This window comes from Bacillus rossius, chromosome 1 (genome assembly GCF_032445375.1).
Source record: "Bacillus rossius redtenbacheri isolate Brsri chromosome 1, Brsri_v3, whole genome shotgun sequence".
Taxonomy (NCBI): Eukaryota; Metazoa; Arthropoda; class Insecta; order Phasmatodea; family Bacillidae; genus Bacillus; species Bacillus rossius.
In genome coordinates, this window is record NC_086330.1 from 143,745,555 (window position 1) to 143,759,850 (window position 14,296).

The 14,296-nt window shown below is 34.4% G+C and overlaps 1 protein-coding gene across 1 annotated transcript in view; it reads left to right on the forward strand.

Annotated features, from left to right (window-relative positions):
- The window catches only part of LOC134537073 (uncharacterized), a 67,300-nt gene that overhangs the window by 871 nt on the left and 52,133 nt on the right, over nucleotides 1–14,296 (forward strand). Inside the window, exons 2-8 of the mRNA XM_063377354.1 lie at nucleotides 266–364; nucleotides 1,823–1,949; nucleotides 2,120–2,226; nucleotides 3,168–3,341; nucleotides 4,271–4,425; nucleotides 7,251–7,379; nucleotides 8,794–8,840. Of these exons, the coding sequence (XP_063233424.1) occupies nucleotides 266–364; nucleotides 1,823–1,949; nucleotides 2,120–2,226; nucleotides 3,168–3,341; nucleotides 4,271–4,425; nucleotides 7,251–7,379; nucleotides 8,794–8,840 (838 nt within the window). The remainder of the gene's footprint in view (nucleotides 1–265; nucleotides 365–1,822; nucleotides 1,950–2,119; nucleotides 2,227–3,167; nucleotides 3,342–4,270; nucleotides 4,426–7,250; nucleotides 7,380–8,793; nucleotides 8,841–14,296) is intronic.

Consider the following 14,296-nt stretch of genomic DNA (forward strand, 5'->3'; position numbering starts at 1 on the left):
CATGAATACACAGAGTGTGGGCGATTTAACGAAGCCATTAAATGCGAGTACAGAAGGTTTTTATTCAACGAATAAGTGCAGCGTTTCGGCCAATGGCACCCGTTTATAGTCTTCAGCCACGCAAAGACTGTCGACTGTTAAAAGAGATGAGATAAGAATTTATTTATGAAATATCTGTAAAACAGGACCTTGGAAGTAATTACTACTAGATTGCTCATCCTTTGTTAACGAGTTTTGTTCATATCGTGGTTATGTGTCATTGCAGGCGCTTATGGACTTGCAAGGAAAAGTTGCTCTGGTGACGGGCGCTGCGGCAGGCCTAGGCTTGGAGTATGTAAAAATAATGCTGAATAATGGTATCAAGGTAGGTAATGTATGCAAGAGACAAGTTAAACAAAACTTTTATCTTTGACTTATTGCTGCAACTTTTCGTAAACAAAAGTACATATATAAACTGTATGTTTATTATTGTGTAAAAGCCCGCTTCTGCAGCATAATGTTTTCACAATTGGGTTGTTAGAAATCTGTCCCCTAATTAACTTATTGGTATTAGTGATGTAGGGAAAATAATGTCTCAGCCATCAAGTCCACCGAGAGTCCTTCGTTAAAATGAGATGTAATGTAATTTTACATCTACAAGAGTGAATGGTTACCAATGGACATACTTTGTAGCTATGACTATCGGTATTCTTATTCAAACATATTTTTAAACAAAATTCCAGAGGATCTTAATAATTCTTCTGTCTAGAAGAAAATAGCGAATCCGTAAATTTAATTTGAATATTTATGATGTATCAACGCAAATTGGACTCTGAATAAGATCTTATCGTCTTCAAAATATGACATTACTAGAAACTAGCAAGTAAATACGCACCCACAAGAAAATAAATTACTGAAACGGGAGTATCAGGTCATTATCACCATTTGGTTGCCAAAAGCCAATGAGTGTGCTGCTGATCGTAGCTAGTTAAAGTGTATATCTGTTGCCATAATGCTTCTCACTTTTTGTCAGCAAATTAATTTTTGTTTAAATTGTATCTAAGTAACTTGGAAAAGTTCATCAGTTCAGTTCATCAGAAAAGTTTCATCATCAGCTTTTCTTCCAGGAAGCTCAAATGTATTTGTAAAAATTGCAGAAGTGCTCCCAATAGTTGCATTACAATTCTTTAACTTAAAACCGCACTTACAATGACGACTGATAAAGTCAACAAACATAGCAATATTTTCAAAATAACTACAATAGGAAAAAAATTATTAGTTTTAGCTGTAAGTGCCAGACCATTATATTTTTAAATTACTGATTACTGTATAAAATCTTATGAAAAACACATTTTAAGGACCTAATATGAGAATTTGTTTGGAATGTTGGCAGAAAAAGCCCACTTTCTATTGCATGAAAAAACATGTTCGGTATTTTTGGATTATTCGCACATGATATCCCAAAACTGGAAAGGCCAGAAATTTTTTTACAACGCGTGTAATAAACTTGGCTCGCAGTTCTGCCACATGCCTATACTTTTAGGGTTTCCTGTTGTAATAGTTGTGCACTATTTCATTAATGAATATTTTAATCTCACCAATTTCATTAATTATTTGCCTATAAAAATAAACTGTTTTGTAGATAAGGCAGTACGCTTCACTAGGAGTCAAATTCACAACATTTGATTTATTTAGGTTACTTTAGGCATGAAAACAAATCTCTCATTTTTATATTATCGCTGTTATAATTTTGGGAGTAAATAATTTTTCTGCACGTTTGTAAGTGAGAACGAATCTTCACCATGCCAACAGTGAATCATGGTTGTCGACGATTTATTTGCAGCATGCTGCAATTTTGGACTCAAACCACGCTGCCGGTTCGGCAGCAGTTGGAAAATTGAACGAAAAATTTGGGGCTGACACCGCCATTTTTATTGCATGTGATGTAACCAAGAAAGAAGATTTAGAAGGTAAAGAATGCCATTCATAATTCGAAGGAAACAAGGATTATGCCACATTTATTTCAAGAAAATATATTTTGGGTATACCCATACATACATATGAACAAATAGAAGTAATATTAATGCAGTACACTCAATTTGGAAAATCTTGTAAATGTATCTTTGTTACTTTTATGCAGGTGCTTTTAGAAAGACATTAAGAACTTTCAAGAAGCTCCACATTGTGATCAACAATGCTGGAATCATGCGCGACAGTGTTTGGGAACTGGAGATCTCCCTGAACTTCGTGAGTTTGACCTAGGAAGGTTATAAATTAATTGTTTGTGCTTTCGTTTTAAAGTCTAGTTGCAGTTTAATTTGTTTGGTGATGCAGTGGTTACTAAAATGAAGATGATATAAATGTGCTTGTTCTTAAATGTTAAATAATCTTCTTAAACATCTGTAGATAACGACGTCACCTAAGAAAAACGTTTATTTTTCTTCTTCTAATAAGCAACATCATTTTCGTCCAAAATGTACTCAATGTAAATACATAATGCACACTAGCCAGCACTCATTGACTACCTTCTTTTGTAGTCACTTAATTTCTTGCTGCTAAAATTATCAGTAGTATACAATTAAAATATATATAGTATATTTTTTGTCAGATTTTTTATTTTTTCGTACATAAATAAATAATTATCAGAAATAATTTTGATTTATACATCATTAAAATGATTTTAATTTTTTAAAGACATCTCCTTTTCCTTTTATTAAATTAAAGTGTTTGTTATATTCAGCATCCTTCAACAAACGCCTTATAGTTACCTTGCAACCTCCTAGTTTTCATATAGCCGACATCGCTTTAAGCTAATAGTTGACCATCTACTTAATATTTGATAGTTATTGATGATGAATAAATTAATTTATCATATTCGTTGCACCTGATTTTTTTAAATCTTTTGCCGTATGAAAGACTGCATTTGCAAGATATATATAAAAAAAACCTAAGATATTTAGTGTAATTTCTCAGACTTCACTCATGAGAGAGTGCAAAGAGTTGCGCGGGAATCCTTTGTCTTTGTTTTTTCATACTGCATTTTCAGTTCCCCTGTTTGGAAATAAACATGCATACAATGCACAGTTTATCATCAACACACTATATACTCTCAATACAAACTGGTTTTTAAGCTTAAACTATCGTCGGTTTGTGTGCCAGTCATGAAGTTGCCCATGTCTCACCTGCAGACGGCGCTGGTGAGGACCACCTTCCTGGCGCTCGACCTCATGGGCAAGGACAAGGGAGGCGAGGGAGGCGTCGTGGTCAACATAGCGTCCGTCGCTGGCCTCATCCCGGTGCCGGTACTTCCCGTCTACGCCGCTACCAAGAGGGCCGTCATTGGCTTCAGCCAGTCCCTGGGGGTGAGTGCGCAAGTGTCTCCCAACAGCAACAGACCATAAGCTCTGACAATGCGAACAAGCTGACTCAGGTGCGAGTTCTAGGATTGCTATTGGAAATTCCGCCAAGATCAGGTAACTCTAAAATCCTCCATGAGCCTTAAGCATAGGTGAACTTAGAGATCCGCAGATAGAAATGACAATATATAGATGTAACGGCGAGAATTCCAAAGTTACTGCTATGATACATTACACATCAAGAGAGTTATACACAATACAATTTTGAGAATTAATGGGGTGCTACTGAATAAGAATGTTTGCGAATGTATGACAAGTTTGCATTAAAGAAACATCGAGGGGAAATCAATTTTTTTTTTAATGTAATAATTTTAAAACATCTAAATAAAAAAAAATAGAATGTCTCTTGCGTCTGGAAGAAATCAGGAAAATGAAAGCACTTTTCTTAATGGATGTTTCGGACTTACACAATTTTGGCCAATGCAAATTTTTCTATTGTTGGTAGCAAAATTCTCGGGCATATTCCTGTTTGTTGCTATATTTTTTTCTCCCTGCTGATCCTATGATAGGTTCACTTAGTTTTGGCTAGGGGTTAGTCACATCTACATGATTACATGATCAGTGTGTAAAGCCTTCTCTCTTCTTCAGCTAATTGTTGCGCCGTATTGGTCAGACGTCCAAAAAATTGGCTGAAGTGTAGTGGTTTCATTGTGTAAACAGTTTTAAGTGACCTATTTTTTTTTTATTAAAGTGACTGTTTTTAAGGACGGAGATTCCAATTCATAGATGTTTACCAGCATTGGACGTTATCTAGAACCATTTCCGAAATGTTTTTGGCGGGACAATATGGTGATGGTGAGGTTGGAAAGTGGCTTCAACTACGCCACAGCATGCCGTCTCCTGACTGTTTACAACTGCTTGGTTTCTGCTGCCAGGTTCCATTCCACGAAGACAGAACTGGGGTCCGCGTGCTGACGCTGTGCCCTGGGGCAACAGACACTCCCATGATCTCAGACTCCCGTCACTGCCTGCTGGATGACGCTTGGTCGGATCACCTCTCGGCAGTCATCAGCAGTGTCTCCATACAGAAGTGAGTCGCAGCAAGCCGGTCTGCTCGAGCTTACGAAACAAGTGCTTGCACGTCTGTGCGAACACTGTTAACATTTTTCACCTTCAATTTACAAACAACGCTGGTTACAATTTATCCGACGATCTTCGTAAATTTAAGGATATCTTAGCACATTTACGGACACTCGAGTCACCTTACTTTGAACATGAATAAGAAAGAATATTCTTGGAAAATTAACATTTCATGAAAAAAAAACTGTTCACGTTTACATTAAGAACACCATTATTTTGTTCACCTTTGTTTAGAACAAAAGATAAACTCGGAAGTCGAAAAACAGCGTGGTTTCTACGAAGATTCAGCTATATGAAATTACGAAGAACTCCTTGTTTACTTGAGTTCAATTTTTCGTTTGATAGTCCGTAAATTTTCAGAAATATCTAACAGTGAAATTGTGGTGGTTTATGTGTGTAAATAATGCCTAAAACAATATATGCCGAGAAGCTTACATTTATTGAATCCTCAAACGCGAATTCACATATCAAACAGCATGAGTTAGAATTAAACCGACAACATTCGGCTACAGTTCAGTCACGAGATAAATAAATTGAAAATATTAATGTGGTTAATGTTCAAAAGTGCTTCATCCAAGGCTATTCGCCTTTATAGTTGGAGCTTAATAAAGTATTTAATTCATGCATATGGATGAATTATTTAAGATGGAGGAACACTAAGCATGTATGAATCGTGTTAAGATGAACATTAGGTACTACTACAAAATAAAACTTGGCACTGTCGTAAAACATTTTCATTTTTCTGACACACAAAATACACTTTTGAGAATATGCTCGTTAAAGATGTTGAAAAGTGTGATTATATCCGACCAATTTAAAATGATAACAGTCTTGGAATTTTTTTTATGAATTTTAATGAACACGAATGCAGTGATTTGGACTGATTACATTATCATATAAGTTAAAGAGGCTCTACAACCTGGAAATTGTTCTTTGTAAAATTACTCAATACAGATGCATTTTAGAGAAGAAAAACTTTAAGTTAAAAACGACATGTTCGGCAAGTTTAAATAGATAACATGACATGTCACTAATATAGTAATTAATCATATTTAACTTCAACTGACATTGTTCTCACCAATATAGGCTATAAATATATCATTTAAAAAAAACATACAGAAACTCTTTGTACATTTCGTCTTCGGAAGTTTGGGTCTCTAGTGAAATATCAACAGCCTGCAGAGACTTTTGATTCTAGAAGTGGTACGTGAGGAAACAATTAGTTGTAAATTTGAATAAAATCTTTGGTTATGAATACTAAGATAATTTTTATGTCTTATTGCACACACTAAAACTATGATATCTGAAACTATGATTAAATGTGATAAAGTATTAGTAGTAGCATTTAAAAACATTTAGTTTGAATTTTCCATGACATAAGGTGTTTGGTTATTGGCAGAGAAGATGCAGCATGAATTTATTATTGTATTTAAATTTTCAGAACTGTATGTAGTGTTCGTTGTTTATCAGTGAGTGAATTTCCATTCCAATAAGTTGAGTTGTTCGGTTAAGTTTCATACCACGTAACTTTTAGTTAAATACCTTGCTAACTTTTTTTGGATTAAAGATAACTTACAAGAATATGACGTTTCACAGTGAAAAAATTAAAATATGCAATAAGAAGCAAGTTAGAGCAGCATTATGTATAAATTGTTATTTAAAACATAAATAAACGATTAAGTTTCATTAATTGTTACTTTTTCGATGTGTAAACCTCGGTATATGGCATTTAATAACAGTAATTTAGTGAAAATGGAACGGAAGTGGATGAACGGAAATGTGTGACCAAGATGGCAGACCCACGTGTAGTAACTTAAACCCGTATAGAGTAACTTTCGTAAATATTAGGGTACATACCAAACGTACTATGTGCCAATTATGTTGTAAATTAAGTCGTCATAGTAAAAATTAGTTACAACATTTAAAATACTTAAGAAAACTGGCAAAACCATGATGATAATACATATTCTTCTTCTTAATTCCTAATAGGCTTGGTAACAGCGGTAGAGTGGCGCTTGTTGACTTCAAGAGACATGGTTGAAATCACGTCACAGGAAAAATTTGCATTAAAATATAATAATAATGTCGAATAAGCTCAATATGGTTTAAGTTTGTTTACAGAAAGTATTTACAGACTGAAATCAGTCTTTCGATCGAAAGCAAATATATAAACATATTCTTAGTGTTATAATATGTGTTTTAAAATGTTTCAGGTTGATATTTTAGTGATGCCATATAAGTAGCTATAGCTTCTAACGTGTACGGAAAATTTACAGTATTTACTGTAATAGAATTCCTGATCAAAAATTAGGACCAAATCTGTAATTCAAGATTTTTTTTTAAAATCTTTTTCGCTTTTATCGGAGCCGTTTCTATAGTTTAAAATTTATGTTGTTTCGTGCTGCTATCTGCGGGTGATGGTGGTAAGCAACGTTTACGATATAGGCAGCGAATTCTAGTGGCGTGCGCAGAAAGTACGCGTGTGATTCACGTCCAGAAATTTTGTTACTTGAATAGCAAAAATTTATTTATCAATATATTTATGACGCTCAGCATTATTTCAAAGAAATCTACGTTGAATTTCGTGTCTGAGGTTCGTATTATACGTTTATTTGCAATACGAGCAACACGAGAACATATGAATTCGATATTTACTGAGTTTGGATGTTTATACGTCACTGGCGAGTTCTGAGGGATTCGCTCACTTTTTTTTGTATTGTCGAATGTAAATGAATCTACTTATACCCGATTTAAGTTTGTAAATGACTTTTTCAGGCCGGAATTCGTCGCCTCTGCTTTGCTGCACATGTTGAAGAATGCGGAAAACGGAAGTGTATGGGTTGTCAGGGAGAGCAAGCCTGTTTACGAGATCAAATTTCCAGATTATGAAACTTGCAAGGTGTAGCAAGTAACCGCATTTCACGAAGGAAATGCATTACGAAAGTAAAACCAATGTACTGGAAGCAAGCAAGATATGCAATATAGCTAACGCTAATGGTTGTATAATAAATATAAAAATCAATAATTGTTAAAAGTGTTTTACTGCTGCAAAGACACATTTTACCTTAAATGGTATTATATTAAACAGTACAATAGAAGGCCGGTGTTAGTAAATAAAATGAAAAAATAAATAAATACATTATTTGTCGGGCTCGATTATGAAATCGAAGTGAGCATTACAGTTTTGCAAACTTTTTTGAAAATATAAAATTTAAGGATAACCCCACGTAACTAATAATTTGGTGCAGGGTAAGGATTTAAAATATAAAAAAAAGGGGGGGTTGTCTGTAAAGTCGGTTTACGGACGAAAATTTTACGTGATAACGTCATAAGGAAACTTTGATGAAAAATTGCATACTTTTTAATTTTCAAGTATTATTTACAGTTTATGAAAATTTAATTTAAATAATTTGTTTAAATATAATCACAAACAATTAGTTATAGAAATAAACTGAAATAAAATCAATGTCAATAAATTGTTATTTTGAAATGACGAAATTGGACAAATAAATAAAAGTTTTTAAATTGCTACTTTTAAAAGCCCGCCTTAACCTGTTTCATTTTATAGGAAATTTTCTCGCACGGTGGTTGGCCGGTTCTTGCACGCTCGACTCAGGCGGAACGTGAAAATGAGTCATGCTTTTTCGTACGTGTAGCCGGCGTTCATCAATTTAAGACGTTACCACGTCAAAAAAAAACTATACATGGAAAACCATTACAGTTTGTTTTGTATGTTTAATTCAGAACCGTTTTTAATTGGCTTATAAACTATTCTCCGTTTGACCTTGAATTCTGGGACATTCTGTATATATGACAACTAAGTCGGTATCAAAGAAGTCTTGAATGTACCCTCACATTAAGTCTATGTGCATAAACGTGCATCGTGAAATCTTTTCAGACAAACAAATTAAAATAGCCCACTATAAGCATCTTTGTGTCGATAATATTCATTAAATATATATTTATTAGAGAAATGTGTATTATGTTGGTTGTTATTTAGACATAAAACTTTCTACCGCTCAAACGTTATCTGAATAAAAAATTGCCACATGTTTCGGTTGGAAAAAAAGTAAATTTTTCTTTAACACACTTACACAATTAAAACATATTGATAAAAGTACCTGCGTAGTTGTAAAGATCGTCTTTTGAGTTAGCTCTAATAACACCATTTAACGTGGTACCCAAACCTGTTTATACGGCACATGCATTACAGATAGCTCGCTATCTCTTTCAGCTTAAAAAAAAACCTCACGGACGCGGCGATTATGCGCACGAATGTGCAAATACGCCCAGTTTAACTGGCTCGTGGAACCAATAGTCAGTCACAAGGTGGTGTTTGCCATCGTTTTTACGGGCGTATAATAGGTATGTTGGCGTACGCTAATTTTATTGTTTTTCTGGTACTTGGAAGTAGAATTATATCTGGTTTTCCTGTTGCATGACTTTTAGTTAGACAACACGAAGTGTAGTGCGTAGTCAAAATCATATTTTCCATTAAGAAGGTTGAAACTTTGAAGAAGAGTTGCGGAAGTACTTAAGTATCTTACTAAAAAATTTCACATGAGCCAGATAAGAATGTATTAATGAATGACGATAAAAATATTATCAAAATTTGAATATTTGCTATGAAACATTAACTAAAAAAATAATATTATTTTCAAAAGTTATTTTTTCAGGTAGATTCGATTAGGTAGATTTGGAAGTAAGACTACCTATTATAGCAGTTACCATGGAGCGACTTCCAGAAAATTTGTATACAGTTTTTCGTTTCATAGTCCATAGACCCAAAAAACCGTCAACTCAAAACAATATAGATGTATATCAAAACTAATATTATAAATGCGAAAGTAACTCTGTCTGTCTGTATGTCTGTTTGTTACCTTTTCCCGGCTGAACGGCTGAACGGATCGTAATGAAATTTGGCAAAGAGATAGATTATATCCTGGGAATGGACATAGGCTATCTTTTGTGTAAAAATAATCTTTAAACGGGTTAAAAATATATATCTTATTTTTATGTAATGTGTGTCATACTGTAGATATACAAACTGTTAGTGTCATTCCTCTATGTCTGCCGAGCAATAGTTTTAAAGCCATTACGTTACGTTTTGATATCTTAGGTTTTTATTGTGTGGATAGTTTCAAGTTTAATATTATGTTGGTAGAGGACGAGGAAAATTACCTACACAACTGGTATGCCATCAAGTGCTGTAGACGACAGGGTTGATGCTGGACGCGAGACGAGCCATGTGGACGATCTCCCGAACGAGACCCTTCACGAGTGGAGTCTGCTCGACAATTTTATTTAGGGAGGTGACCTCTCGTCAGTTTGGGAATCCTGGTTTGTCATGTGAACCGACGACACACCCATCTTCACTGCTGTTGCTGCCCATCAGCAGGAGCCAGCTACATCTCGTGACGCTTCGTACGAATCATCATCAATGGCTTCGCCCACCTTGACGAGACCATTGACTCCGCTAATGTCAATTGCATCACGACCACCGAGAGATACGGAGAGGTCTCATATAGGATTTCGATGTCACAGCCACCATCTTGTTTTAGTTTGCAGGAGCCAATAACATTCTGTCGACATAGCCCCACATTGTTTTCGTCTGCTTGAGGTCACCATCTTGAATAATGTAATTTCCACCACCTTTGATTTCAGTACCACCTACAAGGAGTTTTAGTGCATACATTGTACGTTAGAGTGCGCTGTCACCATATTGGTTTGATTTTTACCCGCCAGAGAACAGTATGATACGCCATCTTGTCACACGTCTTGACAGCCATCTTGAAATTATATAATTATTAACCTAAAGTTTCGGAAAAACTTTTATAGTAACTAAATAATTTATCTATTAATATATTTATTGATTCGGTCGATTTTCTTCCTTGTTTCGACCCTTTATCGATGGAAACATTAATTTATGCTCTTAAATATTTATTTAGTTAACCATCCTCACTGCAAACAAGGACTCCAAACGACTGAATAAATTGTTACACGGTATCATTATGCGGACAATGAAGGTGGTATTCGATGTAGTGTACCTTATGACTACTAAACTTAAAAATACAATCATATAGACTAAGTGTCTCTGAACCTGGAAGCCAGGTCATGTACAATGTTAGTAAGATAGACCCAGCATATCCGAACCACGAGTTCGTCTCTTTTGATATTTGACATTCATTTCGAAAAGCCATGGGCAATGCGAGGCATATAGTCAAAGTGTATGAAACACACGAGACCTTCGTCAACACCAGTCATATCTTTCAAAATAATTTTGACTTATTTCAAGCAGACAAGACAAGAGTCTCCGAACCGTACCTATAGTATGGATATAATCAATTACAAGCATAAGACTAACTAACTAAGCATGTCTTACAGATACTATAGGACCAAGAATCCTTGAGAAATATTTTATCTAGAACGAGAGGTTCTGAACCATAAAATCATCAGTCCTAGCTAAGACTTGACTACACACATTTAACGAAAATGAGGCACATTTGATGAAAAATTCAGCTCGATCGACATAATACATTGGTTTACGATAGGATGTGTTCGACAGAATACAATAGCATCTGACTCCAACATATTTTACTAATTATGGAATTTTGTTACAACATCGAGTTTAAACTGTAAAATATATAGCCTAGCCTATATTAACTCTAAGAACAGGTGCATTAATGTAATACTAATGTATTCTATACCACAGGGACGTTTTTGACATCAAAAAGTTTTAATGTAGCTATGTAAGAATGCTATGAAGTAAGTCATATTTATTACCTCTTTGAAAGACTTTTTATATGTTTTCTAATAAATATACATCAGATCAAATAAATTGTAATTTGTATTATACAAATCTCGTACTTCCTATTCAGGTTTATTTGATGATAGTAAATTTTCAGAATTCAAGAAGAAGTCTTAGCCTGTCGATCAAACCATTCGTATTGTCTCTCAATGGACAATATGTTTCTTCCGCTGCTACCAATTTTTTTTTACAATGTGTTATTAATATTCAGAGAATCTCCGTGTCACATCAGCCTCAATGTCATTAACATGAAATTCATCATCAATACGTAGCTAAGAGTATCATTATCATGAACAGTAGGCCTAATATTTATATTTTTCATGTCGTTTCCATATTTCAATTGTCAAAGATTTAAAACAGTCTTGACAGTTTCACATATTGTCCTCAAGTTCATGAATACTGCTTTCTCATTTTATGTAAAAGCTAGTATTTCCAGTATTATTTCATTCTTCACCCCGCATCACAAAAAAATTGTATCGATGACTTATATAAGAGAAAAGCCACTAATTACTATTAAATAAACTTAGGAAACCCATTATATTAAATTTTCTCCCGTAATACTGTGTCGCGTTTCATCACGCAATAGTCTTAATACTTTTCAGTGTATACCATGTAATGTTCTTCAAGAGTGTGATAATTAATTACCAGTTCCACACACAGATCCGTTCTGTTTCTAACATTTTTCTCACAAGACCACAAAAACATTTATCTACCTGAACAGGACTTTATATGTTTTATTAAATTATCGCATTGACCAAACATACTACCAAATTTAGGAATATATATGGTAAACATTCCATACTTACGGAGTAAACTTCATTTGGTAAAATAACACAACGCGAGTTAACTAGGAACATGAAAAATACGAATATGCTGGTGAGCATGACTGTAACAAGGTGTAGTGAAAATCAAAAACGAATCTCATTTGCATAAATGTATTATTTTTCATACTATACTTTAATTCCTCCAAATATTTATTAAAGAGACGCCAATTTTTTTCTTACGGTTTTTAAATAATTTTAAATTAAGTTTTTTAAAGTATTATTTTAAAAAAATATCCAAACAACTGGTGTAAACTCTAGTAAAAAATAAATCGTTTAAACAATTAATTTATGTATTCTGGTGGTTTAGTAATTTCTGCTTTCGGAAAAAAATTATCAACCAAAGAGAATTTTTGTGTCAATTTTATTATTTTTATTTGTTAATTTTTATATTTAAAAAAAATCTGACTTCAATATTGCTGGTAGTGTAAAATATAAAATTGTAAAGCATAAGAAACAATTTATTGATTTCATAAATTTTATTTTAAGGAATTGTTTGACGTGTTACATGGCAGACTACGATCATAATGAAATTCAATATTAAAAATTGTTACCTTAAGCAATAATTTTCGAAATATTTCTAAACAATTGTTTTGATTTCTCATTGCTTATAAGTGCATATGAGTTACTAAATTGCTCTATATTTTGAAACACGAGCTTATAAATTAGTTTATGGTCACAGTTGACTATTACTGGATTAAAATTAGGTTATTTTAAGTATATTGAAGTTAATTAGTCTGACTGATAATTGTATTATATTTCGAGTTAGAGTCGTGAAGTAGCAGTATTGTGCACCGAATTTTCACTCTGCATTGCAGCAAGCATCTTCAAGGTTTATAACCAACTAAGAACCGCGAGGTGGTAGTAATAAGTACATTCTTCTTGCCAGGGTTCTTCTTCGCGTAACCAATCACGAGAGAGCTCCATCTATTGTCTCTAGTGCCGGCTCTCCTGCCATTGGCTACCGCTTTGGCCAATATTCATGCAGAGTGATTACAGTTCCTCTAAGGACGTTCTTTCGTTCCTTAGGTATTAAGAGTTATATTCAAAATGTTGATTTGTTTCGGCCAATGCTTGTAAATGCTGTTCGTATTAAAAACACGTTGAGCATAAAAGCGACTGATAATCCATCGTGCTCGCTGTCCGACGACAGAGGCACCCGGAAGAGCTCAGAGCGGGCAGTGTAAACAAGCCGCGAGTCAACGCAGAGGAGATAGTTCTTATCTCTGTGGAGCGAGTCTAGAGCCAAGAAGAGCTTGTCGGTGATGCGCACTTGAAACGCCAACCACCAATTGCACTCGACTCTCGTGGCGGGGCGTGTCACGATAATCCCGCCGCTACACAGCTACACAGTGGGCGGTATACGGTGAGTCATGCATAGAGGCCTCATGCGACAAGTCCTCCAAGATTACGGGTTCTACCAAAGGTCTAAGACCATCTGTAGATTTAATATGATAATTTTTTTTGTCAACGCCCAGTAAAATTATCTATTTATAAAAATAACTTCTGAAATCCTTAAATAATAACTACTAATTTAAAATGATTCATTCACTATGTAATTTTGATTTAATAAAATTTTTTGAACACATGCCTTTACAGTTTTGCACGGTTTGTCATGGAAAAAAATTTCGAGAATGCAAAATGAGAAATGAAAAGGAAAACGTAAATACACAGAGAACAAGCCTAAATCATCTTTTGTCGAACACACAGACCCAACGATGAAACTAAACAGGTATTATTGACAACATAACGACTATATCACAGACTAACATATTCAAACTTTAAATATCAGACAGCACAAGAATTTCGTGGAAAGACAATTTCAACAAGTACAGTAAATGCAGACAGAGAACAAACCTGAACAATGCAACGCAGCAAGCATAAGAACACAACGATAAAAACAAACAGGTAACTTGGACAACATAACGAAAACAGCGACAAACACAGTAGGTTTCCTATGACAAAACAGATGTGACTTTTCTGGAACTGGCATCTGTTACCGCCATATGTCTGTTTGTGACTGATAATGGGAGAATATGCCAGTTCCCAAAACGTCACAACAGTTTTGTCGAAGATAACCTACTGTTTTCGTCGGTTCTGTCATCGTTGTGTTTTTCATAAATGCCTGTTTATTTTCATAATTTTAATCGTATGTTTGCTGCGTTGTTAAGGTTTGTTGTCTGTAAGAATTT